We start from the raw sequence: 20,923 nt of genomic DNA on the forward strand, positions 1-20,923 counted from the left end.
AAGCTTGATCGGCTCCTTAAAGGTAAAACTTTCTCAATGTGAATTTTTTTCATCTATAAGACTCGAATCCGAAATTTTACTATAAGCGCCGAACCGTTTGAACTAATTCATGTTAATTTCGATTAATTGGATCGGGCCGTGTCTTTCTCTGTTTATGTCTGACTCTGATGATTAATGCATGTATGGAGCCGAAGCACGTATGACTCAACAAAAATCGGACTGTCTCCCTCAGATTTGACAAAATTTTGGTTCCAATTGCCTTTGCCGGGTGCCACATTCAGAGCACTTCGAAGATATCAAAACTCGCAACAGCAGAGAGGTCGGAATTTCAATTCAATTGAGATCATCTTAACAGGGAATTTCTGGCACCTTTCAAAAAGTTGACGCATATACACGAGAAACGATATGTACAATAGTTGTATTCGCCTTTTAATGCTCGGAATAATGATGTCCCAGGTTCAATTTAATAGATACTTTCGTGGCCCCCCTTTATATCTCATTCGTCCGTCCCTTGCCGAGCCCATAAATCTCCCTCCCTTGCAATCGAAAAAGACCTAAGAGCGTGAGTGTGTTTTCTCTTCCTTTCCATTTCTTCTCTTTTTTGCAAAAGCAACATCATGGCCAAGAAGTGGAACCATTATTTGGATCTTGACCATAAGCCAGGGGCGAAACTAGGATTTCGATTCAGGAGAGGCAAACTTATACTATTGGGGTAAAATTTAAAAAATTTAAATTTCGAAGGAATAAAATACTAATTTTACATAAAAAAAAATCATAATTTTGGGGTAAAATTGAAAAAAATCAAAGTTCAGGGGGCAATTGTCCCCCTGCCATATCATTGGCTCCGCCCTTGCCGTGAGCGTATATGGTTGTGGACAGTTGCACTGAGAATTACACATTCGGGTAAACATATCAGAATGTATGACCTCGAAAAGCTTCGCGTAGACCGTCCACGTGTCTCCTCCACACCGCGGACCCCCAGATGTGATAAGAGACATGGAATTTCACCGGGAAGAGTATAATTCTACTTGATGACATTGCATTTTGAACTTTTACATGGAAAAAAAGAAAAGAAAAAAAAAAAAAAAAAGAAGCCGTTGAGACGTACTGGTCTCTGGTTGACATTAAGGTAGTGTTGAAAAGCGCCGCAAAATTACTCTGTCGTCTATGACTAGGAGGACATCCATGCACTTGAGAAGACCAAATCAAATCAAATCATATCATGGCCAAAAAAGAAAAACAGAGAGAGAGAGAGAGAGAGAGCAGACAGGTTCATGGAATTCTCTTGCTCCCATTTGGAACTTCACCATCCAATAATTCACCCATTTTCAGATCAAGACCCTAAGTAGCAAAGAGTTGATCTAACGAATATACATGGCCATGGATTGTATTCACGTTCTTCGAAGTCGCTACTAGCCTACTACCACGTTCCGCCTCCATCCAGCCATCAGTTGCACTGTGCCAAAGGCTATACCAGCAGCAGCCAAGTCGGTGTGACCCGCACAGCAACCTTGCTGGGGCTCTGCCCTGAGTCCAACCACCTCACCCAACCTCCAGCCAATTTCAGCAACATACAGTGACGAAGAAAGCTGCCAGTTATGGTTTCCAGATACCTCACTTGCGGAAATTAGATGGTCCATCAAAATGAGACTTTACAAAGAAATTAGATCGGAGGCGCAAATGCTCCTAGTAGTACCATGTTCCCTTCAGCATTTGAGGGGCCGACGGCATGGATCCCACCTTACAACGAGAGGGACACAGCATGCTCCTAAGAGCAAGGATAGTTTCTAATAAAACATGCTTGTTAGTAGTTTGTCCGATCCAGTGCAACAAAGATTTTGTAAGAGGCCAACATCCACGTCAACTTAAAAGACTTCAATAAGCTGTAAGGGTATGGTCTGAGGAAGCCAGTAGATTGAACTTGGAAGTATTTGAGAATCATACAACATGCACAGAACACATCCATTTATTCAAGGAACTAAGACCAGAATCCCGAAGATCAAAGAATATTACAAATAAAGCTAAGCTCACCTAAGCAGTAAAAGGTCTTACCACTCAACAGCTTGTTTCCGAGCAGCAATAGTACTACAGCAAACCATTTTCATTTTCAGCTCTTTTCAGAACTCAACATTAACGTGCTCACTGATTATGTACAATTATTGAGATATTTAAAGAATTGGCTGCTTAACTGGTTGTCCCGTTGGAGGGCAAAATAGCAGGTAATCAGTAAACCGGAGATCATGATCCCAAGGGACAGAAAGACCTGAAGCTTTGGTACCTCTGGAGAAAGAATTCATATATATGGCAACAAGAACATTAGGTGGCTTCACTGGAGTATCTGACTGCCATAATCAGCATTGAATTTATCATATCGGTGTGCATGTAAATGTGCAGAAGGCCTCGTGTTCTTTAACGCAATCTCTACATCTTCATGCCTGATTGGTCCAACCTTGGGCAGCTCTGCATGCATTACAGTCACTTGGTTAATTTGGCCTGCTTCCAACAGCAGCTTGCATTTTAAAGGGATTATAATAGCTCAGGATGACAATTTTTATGATACATCTCGAGATTAACTTCTCTAAAAGGGAATATTGAAAATTCAAGTGGCAGAATACTAAAAAATGTGAATACTAAATGAGCATACATCTGCAAGCTAGAAACTTGGGAGTCCGAGAAATTTGACACGAGAACTGAGAGAGACAAAATTACTTCTATGGAAGAAACGAAAACAGAATAAGCTGCAAATTTTTTTTTAAAGCAGAGGTCCTATACCATCCTCAGGCACCAGGTCCTGTATGTCTTCAAGTTGACCCATCAACCTTCTCACCGGCTGCATTGCAGCCTCTTTGCACAATAACCTTATATCTGAACCCGAATATCCTTCAGTCCTATCAACTAATAGATCATATGAAAGCATCTCTTCACCAGGAACTGGCGGTAAAAGTTCCTCAAACATAGCTCTTCTTGCTTCTGGTTCTGGAAGAGGTACGAGTATCTTTGTAGATGAAGGAGAACAAATTATGTCTAATAGCCTGAAAACATTCCAGCAAGCCTTCATATTATGTAAAAGAGAGGTCAAGAGATCAATGAACAACTGAACTATGATATTTAGTGAAAGGATACTCGCTTCTCAAGGCGTCGAAGCATGGCAGCATCCAGTTCCCACGGAAGATTTGTGGCAGCCAAAACAAAAACAAGTTCATCCGTCCGGGCCAGGCCATCCATCTGCAATCCATTCAGTAATGATCAAGCTAATAAAAGAAATGGATTCAAAAATTCTCTATGAATGGGGAAATATTTTTCTCTGTTCACATGCTTTGTACGTCCAAAAGCAAGCCAACTAAGAAAGAAAGCCTACGTTGTCTTGTAATCTGTTCAAATTATCATCATCGGGTGAACATCCTCTAGTACAAAAATTTTAATTGGAAAAAAAAGGAGTTAATGAATAATCTTGAATTAAGCCGCATCTTCTAATGTATTAACTATCAATTGTGTAATATAATGCATGAAAGAATTACACAAAAGAATACATATAATACAACACATTTCCAACTATGAAGCCACCAGGACGAGGCATTAAGGACGGACATAAAAATGAAATAAGAAAAGTAATACTGTACACATTTGGACATGTAAGAAAGATAGCAAATACCCACCTGTATGAGCAGCTCAGTTTTCAGGCGCCTGCTTGCTTCATGCTCACTACGACCATCACCGCGATGACTGATGATGGCATCAATTTCATCAAGAAAAATAGTCGATGGAGCATGGTGCCTAGCAAGGTCAAATAACACCTTCACCAACTTTTCTGAATCGCCTGGCCAGAAGAGAAGTGCAATAATGTCAGTATTATTTTCAAAAAGGGTATGGCTAAATAAAGAATAAGTAGATGGTGGATGATATGCTAAACTTGAAACCCGAAATCCCTAAGTCAAGGATTCTTTCCTTTAATTTGAATAAACAGCACCAATAACAAAGCTGCATCCAAACTTCTTAAACAAAATCTTGGTTCGGTAGATGTGCCAATGGCAGAGCTGATTTGGGTCAAAAATTAGTATCCTCATATATAAAAAAATATGGATGAATGACCAGTTGAGAAATATAGAGACATCAAGTACTCTTGGTAGGCAGCCTCGTGTAAAGTTTAGATAAAAATAAAAAATAATTCTAAACATTCTACTCACACTTACATACCACGCCATTTACTGACTACAGACGATGCAGAGATATTGAAAAATGTAGTCTTGCACTCAGTTGCGACAGCCTTCGCAAGCATAGTCTGTACCGATATGTAAATTTGTAAATTCCCACAAAAGAGAGTAAGATGATAAGATCTCTATCCAGAAGGAATATAGCAATTGAACAATCCGCAGTGAGATGATCCTCTGAGAATGAGTCTCCAACTTCTTTGAATAATTAGTATTGATAAATCCAACAGACAAGTTCGGGGCAAATCTGCAGCCATGCAGCAGCTATTTTCACTTGAAAAATCTCTTGGCAATTGACATTAACCAACAATTTGAATAAACATTTGTTAAAAACACATGGGGAATTGATATATATATATTTCCAACTACAGAGCTTCAAGCTAATTAGTCTCCTCAAAGAAACAACAACATGGAGAGACATGGACCGAAGTATCAGAGAGTCAAAGTTGACATTAGCCCTATAGAGGATAATGAGTAACTTTGACATCTGTGATGAATTTCAAAGTGATTATTTAGTCATGGTCCTTTAATACCTTAATTTGATGCAACTTATGGCCTATTACTATAATACATTATTGGCGAGATTCAGATCTCAGAGCTCCAAGGTAATCAAAGCAGGTCACAATTTACTTACCTTTCCTGTCCCTGGTGGGCCAAAAAGGAGGATACCTTTCCATGGTGAAAGAAGACCAGTAAAGTACCTGAATTAAATAAGCAATATGTCAAGAGAAATTGTATATGCAATCAAAAGATTATTGGAACTGGAATGGTAGTACCCAACAGTCCAAAACTTCACCCTCTATCACAAATGCTGCTTTGAAGATCATTAAGTGAATATAAAGTTGCTATAGAAATGAGAGAAAGACATCCTATTGTTCCCCTAATCTTTACATTAAATCATCCACAATTTTCAAAGGCAAAAACCTACTTGGGATATTTTATAGGCATAACAACTGCTTCTTTCAGTAAACGCTTGGCATTCTCTAGACCCTTGATGCTCTCCCATTTAACATCTGGGCTTCCACGAACAATATCCCTGCAATTTTTCATATCACCATGTAGGGTTCAACATCATATTAACAGAACCTAAGAATCAATCTAACTTAAGTGGTGCAAGGCAAATGATATCCGGGTTGAGAATTCACAAATTACCTACATAAACTCTCGGCCAGGGTTCGCATTTCGGCTGATTCATAAGGAGGAAGCAAACTGATCTGCCTGGAGAACAGAACAAATAAGGAAAAGTAAGGGCTAGCCCCACAGATATCATGAGTTTGCATCAAATCCTTATTACAAAAGACAGAAACATAGCAACTCCCAGTGAATTAAGTGATCATACGGCTTCTCATTCGATCTATCAGACAAATCTCCATTTGTATGCACCGCACTCCTCTCCTACACAAGAAACAAGCACGAACACAACCCGTACATAATATAACCTTGAAAATAACAATTTATATCACCGTCTGCGACAAACAACAACTGAAGTAGGACATCTTCTACCTGTTGGCGATACTGCTCGTATATGGTCAATTCCGACGGGCCGCTCACATGCCCGCTTGGCACTGAGCTCAAAGCACTTCCATTACGTGCTGTGTCATCGGCATTATGGCGGTCAGAGTTTCCAGACTCCGGAAGCCTCTTTCTCCCAAATTTGGCATCATAGACCATTTCAAAGTCCTGCAAATACAGGACACATCACGTCCAACGTAAATTTTGCAACTTTGTACAGGATGACACTTCCAAGCACACAGTTCAATGCAGACACAGATACAGAGACAAGTTGAAATCAAACAGTTCCCAACATATGGAAGCTCAGAGCAATGCGTAATCGGGAAGGGACATGGAATGGAACCACTACCTGGAAGGACCAGCGGGTGAGCGACGGCTTGTCGTCGGCCATCGGAGGAGGCTGTTCCAGAGGGCAACAGAATAGGAAGCTCGGGGAGCCGTCAGCCTGTCACTACGAAAGGCATCGCTGCCCGAGTGAAGGAAGCGGCGGTCGGGAGGGAATTGTAGTCCCTTTCTGGTCGGTGACTCACAGTCTCACAGACCAATCGGAATCCTTTGTTTTTTTTTTTTTTTGGCTTGAAGAACTCATATCTGCTGAATCGATGGCTGTGCTGGGGTAGCTGTAATTGACACGTTTGGGCATTATTAATTTGGACCCACATCAAATTATTGCATGATTATATTTTCTTTTTTCTGTTTATTTCTTTCCCCAAGGAAAATGGGATTTCTTAGCAAATTAATAGACTGAGATAAGAAAATTGGCTTAGTACAGTTGCTTTCGACTAGAAATTTAGAGATTTTGGATTCTGACTATTATCAATAAAATTTCCAAGACTTCTCTATTTCCCGAAATAGTCCGACTTGTGCTACGCGGGGAGGTGTAGAGCAGTTAAAGGTTTAAGCTATGATGGAATTCGTGACCCTTTCGAATAGTCACCTGACCGCCAAGATAACAGCTATGTGCATGGATGTATCTTGCCTGCAAAATCAAACTCATCTTGCCTAAAATCAAGTGATCTTCTGCAGCTTCGCTCTTGTTTGTTGATTATACGCCAGTTCTCGGTCCAAATTCTCCTTCTTCACCAAGAGCTCGTGCTTCTGCTTCTCCGCTGCAGCTACCTCGAAGCCATTGTACCATCTGTTTGGTCCTTGGGGTTTCACAGAGTTCAACAGAAGCTGAGAAGCAAAGCAAAAGCAAACTGAGGTCCTTGAGAGAGCTGAAACGTCACTGACTGAATTATACACTAAAGATGATGTCAAAAACAATCCATACATCCATATAAAAACTCGAACTAGTTTTGCTAATGGTATATTCGGAATGAGGCGTCATCGCACAATCAGCATCAGTTCCCACAGTCCAATCAGTATTACCAAAGTCCAGTATTAACTGAACTATGATCTTACCTTGTTCAAGTCATCTCTCCGTTCTTCGGTACGGACCCGACATTGCGCGATAAACTCGCTCACAGTATGATTAAACTCCTCCATTTTATGAGTCTTCTCACCGTAGAACCTGTCCCTCTCCTTCTCCAACTCCTCCAGTTCCTCCACCTCACTCTTCAGCGCCCTAGTTCATCATCGGAGAACTTCAATCGGACACATATCACGGAATTTGGCAGATTACAGAGCTTACGTAACAAATCGCGAATCCACTAACCTCAATTGCTGCAGATTGCTGCTGTATTTGGCGTCGAGGCTGTCAATTTCGGACTTGAGGATGGAGATCTTCAGGTTCTGCGAAGCGATCTTCTGTTCAAGCATCAAGCACCTCTGCTCCACGGATCTGATGCTTGCGTGCTTCGTCTCGAGAACCTGAGACTTGCTCGCCTGCAGCTCCTTCTCCGCCTGCGAGATCGAAACCAATCAAACATTCCCCTAAAGCCGAGAAATCACAAGACAGCAGGAAATTCAGAGAGTGGAGGAAGATCAAGCAGTCGGAGACCTGGAGGAGAGAAAGGCGCTGGCTTCTGGCCCGATCCATCTGCTCGAGCCTCTCTTGAAAAGCGGCGGTGAGCGCCATTTTCGTCCGAAAGAGGAGAGAGAGTGAGACTTCCTGTAACCGATTTGGAGGGAAGAATGAATCCGTTCGAAGCTGGGGGTTTATATAGGAGCGCCCGGGAAACGTAAGCGTGTATCTGACCTGAGGGAGAGGGACACCACCAGCACGGTGGACTAGTGGTTAAGTATCAAGCGTTCCACTTGACCATCACGAATTCGAACATCACTGAGGGCGTAGCGCTTGCCACTATATGGGTGTATTATGGGATGGCGGTAGCCGGCCCATAATACTTGATCCAATGAACCTTGAACTTAATTCACTAGTGTGTTGGTGAGGCTACGGTGATCAAATTGGGCTAAAGTCTCAGCGAGCTATGACGAAAAAAACATTTCGCGGCGGTTAAGTTTCCTTAATTGGAGCAGCCACAGCGGACTAATACCCGACGTAGCCTTTTATTTATCAAAAAAGACCTGAGGGAGAGGGACTGAGTTTGACCAAAAGGATTGACAAATAACGGTCTCCAGGCTCGTGCGGTGGGCCTGATGTTGAGTGTGGGCCCTGCTAAAAGCTATAATGGGCTTTTCTCGGGCAACATTGGGCTAGGCATGTGATCAGATGGGCCTAATCGGACATTAGCAAATTATTTTTTTCCCCCTTTTAATTGCAAATGAGGTTTACTTGGTTTTTTTTTTCATTTTCAGTTATAATGGAGGCTTATGAGCTTAGTATAATAAATTAAAAACTTTTAGGGTGTGTTTGGATTGAGAGTTGAGTTGAGTTGAGTTTTGATTTTAATTGGTTTGTAATGATTGTATTGTTGAATTATGAGAAAAAGTGTGAAAAAATAATAAATAATTGAGAGAAAATAATGATTAAGTAATGATTGTGTTGTTGAATTGTGAAAAAGTAATGAATAATTGAGAGAATTTAATATTAAAAATTGAATTGAATGGTTAAAAATATTTAAAAAATAAAAAAAAGTAATGATTGTGATGTTGAATTGAAGATAAGTGAAATTGAGTTGAGTTGAGTTGAAAAATATTGTGAATCCAAACATACTCTTAATAGCTAATGAAGGGGTAAGGATAGTCCCACAATCAATATCGAACCCAAAATCTTTTGATTACTATACGAAGGCGTTTAATATATCATCTTTGATCAATGATATTTAGTTTAACCAATAAGAGTTGGTTCAACCGTTCAAGCGGTTTGACAATTTTTTTCCTTAAATAATGTACGAGGTTCGAGTCTTATAAGTGGAGAAAATTCTTGAATAAGAGAGCTTTGCCCCTTATGAATTGATCTAATTCAAACTGGATTAGTAGAGTTTCGTTTACTTTCGAATATCATGATATAGACCGAAAAAAGTGGTTTATTTTATAAGTTATTCTCCTAAAAGAGAGATAGAGGAATGTAACTACAATCGTTGAAAGAGAGATATCATAATGGCTCTTGATTCCCGGCATTGAACTACAACCGTTTTCTCGGATATAGGAATTTGTAAACTCTTGCAAAAGACACATTAGACGGGGGCAAGAGTAAACGAGAATAAAAGTTAGTAACAATATATAAAAGAAAGAGAGCATGGTTATTAGGTCCCTTTTGGTACGTGAGAATGAAATTAAATGGGAAATGAATTGATTTTATATAAGTAAATGTAATGATATTGAGTGAAAATTTATGATTTTCTTTAATAACTGTGCGCACCCGAATTTCGTCTCGTCGGGGCACGCATGCGCGAGCTTAAATGCAACGCGGCTTGGGAGTGTCCACCTTCCCGGGGACACGCGACGGACGCACGTGAAAAGGAGTCGCCACTTGCCATTTTACGACCCGAAGGTCAAGGGCCGGCAAGTTACCCAGGTTTAGGGGTACGGAGTACACCTAAAATGTTAAGGCAATGGTCTGTGCGGAACCGAAAATTCCGAATTCGGGGGTTCTATTACGTGTGGGCCTATATCTCACACGCCATTTCGGTACTCTAACTTGTCTAAGCTTGCCATTTTAATTTAATTACCGCTTAATTAAGTTCCGCTCATCTTATGCGTTTTGACACTGTAAATTTCGAAGAAGCACTCTGACCGTCCACTCTCCGACCGGGATTTTACATGAATGTATGTATAATATAAAACCTCACATTGTTCTCTCAAATAAATAAAAGACAAGCTACAATGACTAAATCCCGGTCGGTTCGCATTCGACCATGATTTCACTCATGCTCACCGTATATTTTTGGAAAAGACCGAAAATTAAATTAAATGCGCACTCAGTGTATGGGGGCCCTAGACCCCGTGATCGACGGTTCTGGGCGTTGGACCCAGTGTGAATCGAGTCCTAAGGAATCGGGCTCGATCCGCATAACAAATAGGTGCAAAAATGTAACAAGCATGCTCAAATAAACAAACAATGGGGTTTTTGTTATCGCCGAATTTACGTGAATTACCTGATTATTAACTGAGGTATCTTGGCATACGAATCCTACCCTAAACAAACAAAAGGGATGATGAATAGGGTATGTGGCATTCGACATTATTTTAACGGACTCGACAAACATAATGTTTGTAGTCAAGTCTTGAATGTGTGGGTTGTTTTTAGATTATTCTATATCGTGACAATACGGCTTTTACAGATTAAAAGTGTTTCTACCTAAAATCCGAAACCTAACCCTCTAATTGACTATTCGCCCATGCTTGATTAAGTCGAGTTTGAGATTAATATGTTTTTCGTATTTTTTAACCTGTTCTAAACACAAATTTAGGGAAATGGGAGCACGAGACACTGCTAGGATATCGATGGGTCAAGAACCGATAGTCACGCCCTTGAATCGAAAAATATGTGTGTGTGTGTGTGTGGAAAATCAAGATTACGTGGCACGTATCTCGGTACTTTTGAAATTGTGTATTTAAAAAGGGCATGGTTAATAATTCTTGAACTGTCAACGCGATTACAGATTATTAATCGATTCGTGCAATTCATTTAAAAGAGTCGAGTGATTTATTTTAATCGAGTTTAACCTTCTGATTTCCCTGAGTGTGTGAAATTTTAAAGTTAATTAAAAGTTACCGAATGCTTTGAATTTGTGAGTTTCGAGCCGTCGAGTCGGCCATTGATGGACTGTTCGATGAGAGCTTTAATTCCCGACCGTTTCGAAATTAGAACCGATTTTAACTCAAGTTTGCATGATTAATATGGGTCGTGTGAGATTTTAATTAAAAATGCAAGTAACATTTCAAAACACGCGAATCATGGACACACAGTTGCATCAAGCTCATCGAATCCACTCAACGTCAAAAGACCTATCTCATGTACTAAGGTGGAGATTTATACCTAATCCCAAGAGATTCTCGGGATGAGCTTGCTCGGAAGATCCATGACTACCACGGACCGAGGTGGCCTTCAAGTAGGGACTCAACCTAAGCCTAGGTAAGTCTCCATGTCGTCTTCAAGTCCCATCGGCATCGGTCTTCTATCTTCTTGTCTCTCCAACTTTCTTCTCTTCACTCCAAGGCTCGGGGTGACATGCAAAATGAGAAAAAAAATACAAGAGAATCGGGGCAAAGGCCAGCATAAAGCTTTCCAAACACAATAAGAGGAGAAATTCTAGGAGTCCTAATGCATTATAAATTTAGGCTCATTATGGACATGCAAGGAAATCAAGTTTGACACCGTACATTGGACCATGTGAGAGGAAGCTCGAAGGAACATGATGATTCTTAACACATTTCACTGAGATACGAGCATCGTCAATATCACAACATGAATGTCACTTGAAAATGCCATTAATAAAAATAATCAAACAAATTGGTTTGCTTTGCATTCAGCCAACTAAGATTCAACCGTGCCTTTAAATAACTCTCTTGCGAAGAACATGCAGGACGCCAATGTTTGTTGTAACAGTGAGAGAATTGAAGTTGGATCCCAAATATAAGGTGCTCAATCACAATCCTTTCTAGGCAAAACCACGTAAAACATAGTCGGATTAATCAAGATATCGTCATATAGCTTAGGCCATACACCAAACGCAACTCCTATTCCCTGAAGCCATGCAGGGATACTCAAATCGATTAAATATATATATATATATATATCACTGCAGCTTGGCCGCGAGTAAAAAAAAATAAAAAAAATGCACAAGTGACAAGCACGTACCCAAACAATCTTGAATCAAACAAAGAACATGTCTTAATCCAATTGCTAACTTGAGCTCCACTTTTAAACGTTAACATCGAGCCAAATCATTCCAAATTAGTCAAAATATCATCCACATTTTAGTTGATGTCTCAAACTCAGCTTCTCATTTTATTCTTGAATGGAATAAACACGAATCAATCAGGGGATCATTAACCATTCCAGCTCATACCCAAAAAACGATTCATAACCGTAAAAGTAGATTAAACATGCCCAGGTTCATTGGATAATAACTATGCAATTCAGCCCATATACTAAACATTGTCTCATGCTATCAAGATTGAATTAAACAACTCCAATCCATTTGAGGATAACAACAAAGTTCAGCTCATACCTAAAACGTACCCCTCAAACACCAAAATCGAACAAAACGGCTCCGAATTTACCAAAAGATTATCATAAAAAGTCAGTCTCCATCTCAAGCACAACATAAGTCATCGAAATCAAGTAAACGAAACACAAAAATGTTCAAATAAATATCCTGTGACTCAGTCACGCGTAAGCATCCGAATTTTGAGATCAAAGAAACTCACATAGCACGTTTCAATCATCGAGGCTGAGCAAAATAGGCACTGAGCAAGGCTACGAGGGATTGGACAGCATAAGAGGGGCAACCACTCAGCCGCTGAGGTCGTCGAGGCTTGTAACAAAACAAGTACTAGCAACTGGAGCCTGCGGGGGCCAGTACAGCAATTGGGCAATGGATTGGGAGCTGAGGAGCTTGAGGAAAAACTCACGGAGCTGGTTTCACTGCGGATGGTTGTGACCATGGTCATGGTGATGGAGAGGAATGTATGTTGTTGGTTGCCATCCAAGGGAGGAAGCTGCGAAACACAAAACGAAAAGGAAAAGAAAGGGAAACGACTGAGCAAGAGGAAGAAATGGAATGGAAGTGAAAGGAACAAGAATAAAAGGAAGAGAGACTTAGCTTTGGGGCTGTTATTGAGAGGAAAATAGAAGTAGAGAGGAAAGAGATGGGAACGTGCTATGTCGAGATGCAAGTGGCGGCACACCAACAGCAATGCAGAAACGGAAAAATGGGGGGCAAGCTGAGGGAGTGGCGGAGAGGGCCAGCTGACAGGTGGTTACTGAGGGTTGTCTGTGAGGGCATGAGGTGAGGGAGAATCAAGGTGTGTAGTGTTGCGGCCGTGAGGTGAGAGGGAAGCTGGGGTTTTTTTTTTTTTAGATCCGAGAGGAACGTTGATGGTGTAATGGTAGAACCGAGAGGAGAGCAGTAGCTGAAAGGAAAAACGTCCAGAATGAGCCCAGGGGAGGCCCCGTGAGGTGTCCAGCTATGGGAGTGGCGGCTAGGTTTTTCCCGAGAGTGTCCCTAGGGTTTTCTTTTTTTTTGGGAATGAGGTGAGGGTTGAGAGGAAAGGAGCCGGAGGCAGCTGGAGGAGAGAAGTTAGGGTGCTGTCATCAACAGTCTCTGAGCTGACCTCAACCTCCCGAATTTTCCTGAATTTTTCATGAACCTTTCGGTCTATCTGATATTTTTCCTTGATCTCTCCATGAGTTGGGCACATCCTCGTAAAATTTGAAGATTGTTTGACCTCGGGAAGTCCCCGAAGCAATTTTTCTTTGACAGCTGGCCCGAACCGGGAGATTTGGTTATAATCTGTGAGAATATATTCGATTCTGTACTAATCTAGCAAATAATATCTCCTATTTCTTTTTATTTTCTGAATCTTCAGTGAATTATGAATCCAATGACGTTGGCCATACTTGAAAATACGAAGAATTGAATTTTTTATGGATTTTCCCCCTCGACTGACAGCATCTATCCCGGTTTAACAGTTTCGGGCATGGTGCGCTCAAAAATTCATAACTCTCTCTCCGTATTGAATCTTGGAATGAACGACCCGTCAAATTGAACCTAACTCGATTTCCTAGGTCAAGCATATGGAATTCACCCTTTTAGGTTCAGGATTGACCGTGATATGATGCGTCGAATCCCATGCTCGAACTGTTGTATTCACTGTTTGGGCACCCCAGATCCCACGAATTTTATCTTTTTGCTCGAAAGGGCTCTCGACATGATTTTTGCATCGAAATGTCCCTAACTCACCAAACCTTGATCTAAAAATATCGAACTTAGTTCTAGGATCCACGAAGATAGTCATTCTCATCGAAGAAAATGATACAGAGATGTGATTTCTCTTTTGTCCATTGCCTTCGGTTCGAATATTGATAATTCGTACCTTACTCTTCGAGATCAATTGTGTGTGCTGTAAAATTCCATATGTTGCCCTCGCCATTTTTGTTAGAGTTGTGGAACCCTAGTCGGGAGCTTTGTTGATGTCATATCCTAAAACCGGTGGACCAAAATGGGGTGCTGACAATAACCATTATCAAATGAAGGAATATAATTATAATATTGAATTTATACCAAGATATCATATTATATATATTCTTAGATATATAAATTAAAAATATATATATGATACTTAAGGAAAAATAGTATGAAATAAGAGAATGACTACTCCTTTTCTCTTTTAAGGGAATGTTCTTCCATCAAAATGAAGTAAAAATAATGAGGGAATGTCATTTCCAAATAACACAAAGTGACACATACAAAAATGAAGTGAAATAAACAAATGACTATTTCATTTCATTCCCGTCTATGAAACGAACCTTAGGGTTTTGATTTGATTACATGGACATGGGACGACGAAGTTCCCCGGACCATTGAAATATGGCTACAACGGTTAGAGCTGTCATATTTGCGTTTCGTTTTTCACATAATTAGTTATCTCATTGTATCCACTTTCATATTCGGCTAAATACTAAAATTAGTCATATGTGTAGTATGTGTAGTATGTGTATTGCACGGCCTCCCTTTTTTTCATTTTTGGTCGATATTATCGTATTTTATGAACTTATTACAAAAGATAAGAAATAAATAGAAAAACATCTGGGAGTAGTTCATTAATTAATACTTCTAAATAATATGTAAATGCCTTATTGGAAACATTCAATAAAATTTTAAAAACATTATGAAAATTTGGAAAAAAAAAAAGTCTAAGCATATATATTAATGGGGAAATTCGAAAAAGACAGTTGACCACGAGTTAAGGGTTTGTCTGCTTATATTTAAGGCTTTTGTTGCACAAATGAAAAAAATTCCGTAAGAATAGTAAACTGCTACAGATATACATAGAGATTGACCTTCTACTACATGATCGAGCTCGCATTTGGGTTCTGGCCCAAAATGCTCTATCTCAGAGAAGGATGGGTTTTGGTCCTGGACTTAGGGTTGTTCATAAGAACCAGAAAATCGAATTAAATTGACGAACCGAACTGAATCGTTTAGAACCAAACCATTAGAATCAGTTCTCTTTCAATTCAGTTCGATAAGGCATGAATGGTTCGGTTCATTGTTGAACCAGTTCCAGCCGGTTAATTATGGTTAACCAAACCGAACCGTTTAAGAAAATTAAAAAAAATAAATTATATTATTCTCACTACCAGAAAAGGGACTTGTGCCACCCCTTTTCTGGCAACCCATTTGAGAGGGTCGCCAAAAGTAAGGGTCGTATGAGCCTACAATGACCCAATAAAAAGGGTCGGCACAATGGGGTACTTTGGCAACCCTTATGAAATGGTCGAAAAAAATGGTTGGCATAGACAATCTTATCCCAATCCTTTTCGAAAGGGTTGCAATAGGTCGTGTTGTTGTCGGCCCTTTTTTTATGGTAAAAAATAAGGGTCGGTACAGACCTTCTTCTCCCGACCCTTGAAAATAAGGTCGTCACAAGTTTTGCTTTGGCCGACCCTTTAGAAAAGGGTAGCCGTAGGTCAGGTTTGTTGCAATCCAAAAATTAAGATCGGTATAAGTTGGTTGCCCGAGACCTTTCTATTTCGACCACAAAATGAAGATTGACATTATGGGTTATAAAAAAAAACTCTATCGCCAACCCTTTATAATGGGTCAACTTAAGTATACATTTGGCGACCCTTTTTAAATTTTCACTCTCCTGCCCACAGTTTTCAAGTTTCAAATCTCAAATATTTTACCTCTCCTTCCCCCCTCTTCTTCATCTTCATGCCCAGGCCATCCCTTCTTCTTCTTCTTCATGCCCCGTTTCCACCTTCCTCTTCCTTCTCCACTACCTCTCAGTTCTACCCCATCTCCACATTCTTCACTTTTCCCCTCCAATGGCAGGCACAAAGATGGAGACCATGTCGAGGCTGAATTAAAGTTCGCTAGCATTTGGATGGGTTTTTTTATTATTTTATTATTTTTCTTACGGGCGTCTTTTGGGTGAAAAAGATCAATTTCTCGGAATCCGTCGACATTTTCGAAATGAGAATTTCGAAATCGTGAAATTCGAGAAATAATCGACTCTATGAGAATTTCAATTTGTACCAATGGAGACCGAATCTCAATAAAATCAATATTGAACCTCTGACACATATCGATCGTAATTGCTCAATTATTTTCGAATTTCTCATCTTTTCGAACGAACATCCGAAAAATAATATGAAAATACCATTGTGTTCAGAAAAATTCAATGATCAATATTATGTGGAAAAAAATACTTTTCAATCCTGAGCATCGGCTCAAATTTTGAAATAAATCAAAATTGCTACACGTAAGGCTTGAAATTCTTGTCTTTTCAATCGGGCATCCGAAAAATAATCTAGGACCATCATTGTGTTCTGAAAAATTTAGGTGTCGATATTATGCATAAAAAAAATTTTCAATCTTGAGTTTTGTTCCAGATTTTGAAATTTGAATTTGATGCACGTAAGGCCTGAAAACGTCCCGTATAGTTTTTTTCCGAAAAATGTCATATTAAAGTTAAAATAAAAAAATGCCCCTAGTTTAAAAGTCGTGAATACTTGGGCAATTAATCAAAAATACTTCCCTTCATCGTGTGACAAAATGACGATTTTGCCCCTCCTCCACGTGATCATGCTAAGTCGTCGGTTTTGAATTCTTATCATGTTGTGATACTCTGCGTCTTGCTCCCGGGCCGTCCGGTTCACATGGTTGACCCGGCTGTGAATAGTAACCTCAAATTTACTAGGCTTTTTTTTTCTGTTATGCTTTCCGGATTGTAGCCAAGGTTGCTGTCGATATTCTCTCTTGGAGCCGGTGGGCTAAAACGGGGTGCTGACAGTCAGATAATGGACCTCTTCTCTCCTTCCCCGTCAACTCTTCCGATGACCGGTTGAGGTTTTACCACTTGGTTCATGATAAAAATCGTTGTTTCTCTTGTTCGATTGTTGTCTCGCTTGCCGTGAGAATTAAAGCTCCAAATGATCGGTCTGTTGTGGTGAATTGAAGCTTTGTTTCCATTTCACGAGCTGTGTTGTGTTCTAATTACTTAGTTAGGTCCGACAGCGGGCGCCTATAACTTACTATGAGGCCTACGATGACCAGAGGTTGGCAATTTGGGAGCCTATGGCTTTGACTCGTACTATGCTTCATATTCCTATGAATCTGCGGGGTTTTTATGAATCCATTATCAATATTCCTCATTTTATGCCTTTTGATCTTGTGGCTTGTCCAATAAATCGGGAGCTGTGATGGGAAAAAGACACTTTTAGCTTTCCTCAATGGACACATATATGGAATTTGAGTGAAATGAGAAAATGTTTTGAACTTTTTATAGTGCATCTGAAGATGCCCATGCTGCAAACCAAGCGTCGAATGTTTTGGTTACAAGTAGGGACTGGTCTTGTGAAATTTCCTTCCATATTGTTACAATACTGTCAATAATTACATAATCACAAATTTATATAAAACCAAAAATTACAACTCATGCTTAAAATTCATATTTAAGCTCACTATAAATTATTATATATTTTTTAAAATTTGGAGAATTCTGATTTCTGTGGGACTAAATTGATGATTACTCTACTGTGATCAAGTAAAGGATCTCGATAGAGACTGGGAAGATGTTCCTTGTCGAGATTTCATAGGACACAAATGAGGACCAGCTAAGGAAGTATTTTCGAGAGTTTCAGGGAGGTCATCGAGGTTGTGATAATGAAAGATCGAGCCACCGATCGCGGCTGTGGATTTGGGTTTGTGGTCTTTGTTGATCCTTCTAATGCAGAGAGAGTTGTCCTTAAGAAGCATGTCATAGACAAATTTGCCTCGGAGCAGTCAGGACTTGGGCGGCGGTTTCATTAACCTTAAGAGGCCATCGGCCTTTGCCAGGGTCGTGTAATATGAATGGATTCTTAAATAATTATGTAATATTAGTTAGGGAATATATAAATGTCGTTGTCAATTGTTTATGGTATAACTATATTTGTGCGTTCGTAAATACTAAATATTGATTTGGCTTCTCGTTGTCTGATAACAAGCTAACAACTAATTGTCAGAAGGTGACAGGCTACTTGCCTCACTAACTAATAACTAGCTAATAACTAGTTGTCAGAAAAGAACGAGCTCCAATTTGCTGCCCTAGATATGTTTGTGCTGACTTCAATGAGGGTTAGGAATGACACACTTACCCAAACTCTGCAAAATGGGTTGTTATAGGTTAGTGTTGTCCTTACCCTCATGAAGGTCAACCAAGAAATGACTTTTACCGAGCCCTTTTATAAGGGTCGGGAAGACTAGGCAATGCCGACTCTCATAAGGGTCGGCATAGGTTATGCTGGCCGACCCACATGTAGGTCAACCCTTCTTGTGGCAATCCTTTTTTTGCGTCGCAATAGAAGGGTTTTGGGCCGATCCACATGCCAGTCGGCATATAGAGGCCTTTCCCGACTTCTTCTCCCGACCCATAAAATGACTTCTTTTTCCTTGCAGATGTCAATGCCATCATCTGATTCGTACAAATTGTCATTACAAAATTTCGAAGAAAAGAAATTTGAAATCAGTTAATTTTTTTTTTCCAATTTGGCCATTTTCGGTTGGTTTGGGGAACCAAACCGAAAACTAAACCGTTTGATAACGGTTAATCGAACTAACACCTTTTATTTTTTGTTTGGTTTCTCAGCTGTCAAATGGTTCGATTGGCACTGGTTCTCCAGTAACCAAACTGGACCATTTTCACGGTTCGGATCGGTTTGCGAACCGAACTGCACCATGAACAGCCCTGAGCCAGACTTAAAAGAATAATAATAGTCATATATTTTATCGAATTTATCATTTTTATAAAGTGAAAGTATTCTATTTCCACCCCTAATTTTACAATTTTATATTATTCCTTTATCTTTCTTTCAAGTTTCACCTCATTAGATTAAATACAGAGGTTTATCCCCTGTTGTATCTTCCGTGCCGCTTTTGACGAAGAGTCGACCACGTTCTGGAGTTTTAAGATTCAAAAGATTGCAAGAACCCATATACATTTTCTATATGAAATATGCAAAAATTTTAATTAATAAATCAATTTCCCCTCAGCTAGCTAATGTAAAACATGTTGACATTTATATATGCTGGACTTGTCTCTCTCGGAATGTTCACAAGGTTAAGATAATGTGAAGAGATTGCAGTACTTAGCAGGATATATATAAATATTCATATATATTATATATTATATAATATTATAATTATATATGTGGTTGACAAAAGCGTAAATAAAGGAATAGATGATATGGTATAGTAATCACTCAAGAGACTCATCTATTTATAGATCAGGTAGATTTTTCTAAAAGAATTAAAATTAAAAGCCTCCATGTATATCTAAACCGTCACATAAATTACATAAAGTATTTCAAATGCCATACATATCACAAGATAAACTCATAAGATATAAGCTTACTAATTAATTAAATACAATCTTACTAATTTGTTATTACTGATTTTTTAATTAACTAATAACTCTTCTAGATTTCCTCCTATTTAAATTGACCTGAGTCGACGCTTTAAGCGTCTTCTCAGGCCCTTTTTTAAAAAAAAAACGCTTAGATTGACATGTGTTGCATAGGTTGGCCTGGGAACAACTTTAGTCGACGCAAAAAACGACAGCATAGGCAAGGATTGGGCCAACATGGTAAATGTCGGCTTAGGCTCGGTTTTTCCCGACGTTTGAAACATCGGCCTAAACTTAGTTTTTAGCCAATGTTTCTGAGAAGTCGGCCTAGGGGTGTTTTCCCGGTATTTTTTGAAAAACGTCGAGAATCCTATCCTAACTATGTTAATTCTGACGTTTTTGGAAACGTCAAGACAAACGTTGGTAGGGTCTAGGCTGACGTTTTTCGCGTAGGCAAAAGTCAAAGAAAACATTGGCCTAGCCCCCTTTTTATGTAGTGTATATAAAATGTAAAAGACTTTTCGACTTCTATAACTGGTAATATTTGAAATTTCATGAATAATGTGGCACGATCATGACACGTTATTTGTCGTACAATAATTGGTAGGAATTTCAAAAGTCACTTAACCATAAGGTTCTATATCTTATATGGCACCATCCTATGAGTTGCTTTTGATTTGCTAATTTACTAGTCGAATGGGCCCGCGCATGCTCAGGTTAGAATTATTCGATAACTTACAAAATTACTATTATAAATTCTTTCGTTTGAACCTCTATAAAAATTAGTTTTCTTTATTCTTATATAGTATTTTATACGTGCAATCTATTATCTCAATATGTTGCACAATCTAAGTAGTTAACCCACTATTAAAATATATCATTTCTTTTTATTTGAAAATTTTCTCAATGAATATATTTTATTTTATTCATACAACAAAAAAGTAACAATGAGAATAATATATCGAATTTCATGTACTGTTACATGACTCTATATCACCTAAATAATAAAATTCAATATATTATAAATGTAATTATAAATATATTATTTAAGACTTTTTTTTTTGTTTAATAAGACTTTTCATGTGTCCAAGTTTTTTTTTTTTGCTCTAGTGTTGAGGTGCAATGCGACACCGTACCAAGTGTCATGTCCCTATTGATGGTGACTAGAAAAATCTTGCAATCAAAGGTATGTTTCATCCTACGTGGCACATTTTGAGGCGTAGCTTTGGCTTTTTATTATTTATATAGATATAGATATATATGTATATGTATCCTACATGATCACATTGATTATGAAA

The 20,923-nt window shown here is 39.1% G+C and overlaps 2 protein-coding genes across 3 annotated transcripts; both read right to left on the bottom strand.

The window, feature by feature from the left end:
- Positions 1-1,948: 1,948 nt before the first annotated feature.
- Positions 1,949-6,210, bottom strand: LOC116205331 (katanin p60 ATPase-containing subunit A-like 2). Its single transcript, XM_031537904.1, has 11 exons — positions 6,070-6,210; positions 5,712-5,888; positions 5,548-5,603; positions 5,361-5,426; positions 5,137-5,244; positions 4,843-4,909; positions 4,195-4,279; positions 3,657-3,817; positions 3,124-3,225; positions 2,773-2,995; positions 1,949-2,460 (listed from the first exon to the last, which is right to left on the bottom strand). Exons 1-11 carry the CDS (start codon positions 6,109-6,111, stop codon positions 2,327-2,329), a joined length of 1,221 nt encoding a protein of 406 aa, XP_031393764.1. The 5' UTR covers positions 6,112-6,210; the 3' UTR covers positions 1,949-2,326.
- LOC116205332 lies at positions 6,202-13,274 on the bottom strand. 2 transcript variants are annotated; one of them, XR_004156497.1, is made up of 6 exons: positions 11,047-13,274; positions 7,663-7,860; positions 7,378-7,565; positions 7,125-7,287; positions 6,658-6,896; positions 6,202-6,340 (listed from the first exon to the last, which is right to left on the bottom strand). XR_004156497.1 is itself a non-coding variant. In XM_031537905.1 (5 exons), exons 2-5 carry the CDS (start codon positions 7,738-7,740, stop codon positions 6,729-6,731), a joined length of 597 nt encoding a protein of 198 aa, XP_031393765.1. In that variant the 5' UTR covers positions 7,741-7,860; positions 11,047-13,274; the 3' UTR covers positions 6,368-6,728. The 2 variants fall into 2 exon arrangements, 1 of the variants encoding a protein (XP_031393765.1); XM_031537905.1 differs by lacking the exon at positions 6,202-6,340 and having other exon boundaries at positions 6,368-6,896.
- Positions 13,275-20,923: the final 7,649 nt, after the last annotated feature.

This window comes from Punica granatum, chromosome 4 (genome assembly GCF_007655135.1).
Source record: "Punica granatum isolate Tunisia-2019 chromosome 4, ASM765513v2, whole genome shotgun sequence".
NCBI lineage: Eukaryota > Viridiplantae > Streptophyta > Magnoliopsida > Myrtales > Lythraceae > Punica > Punica granatum.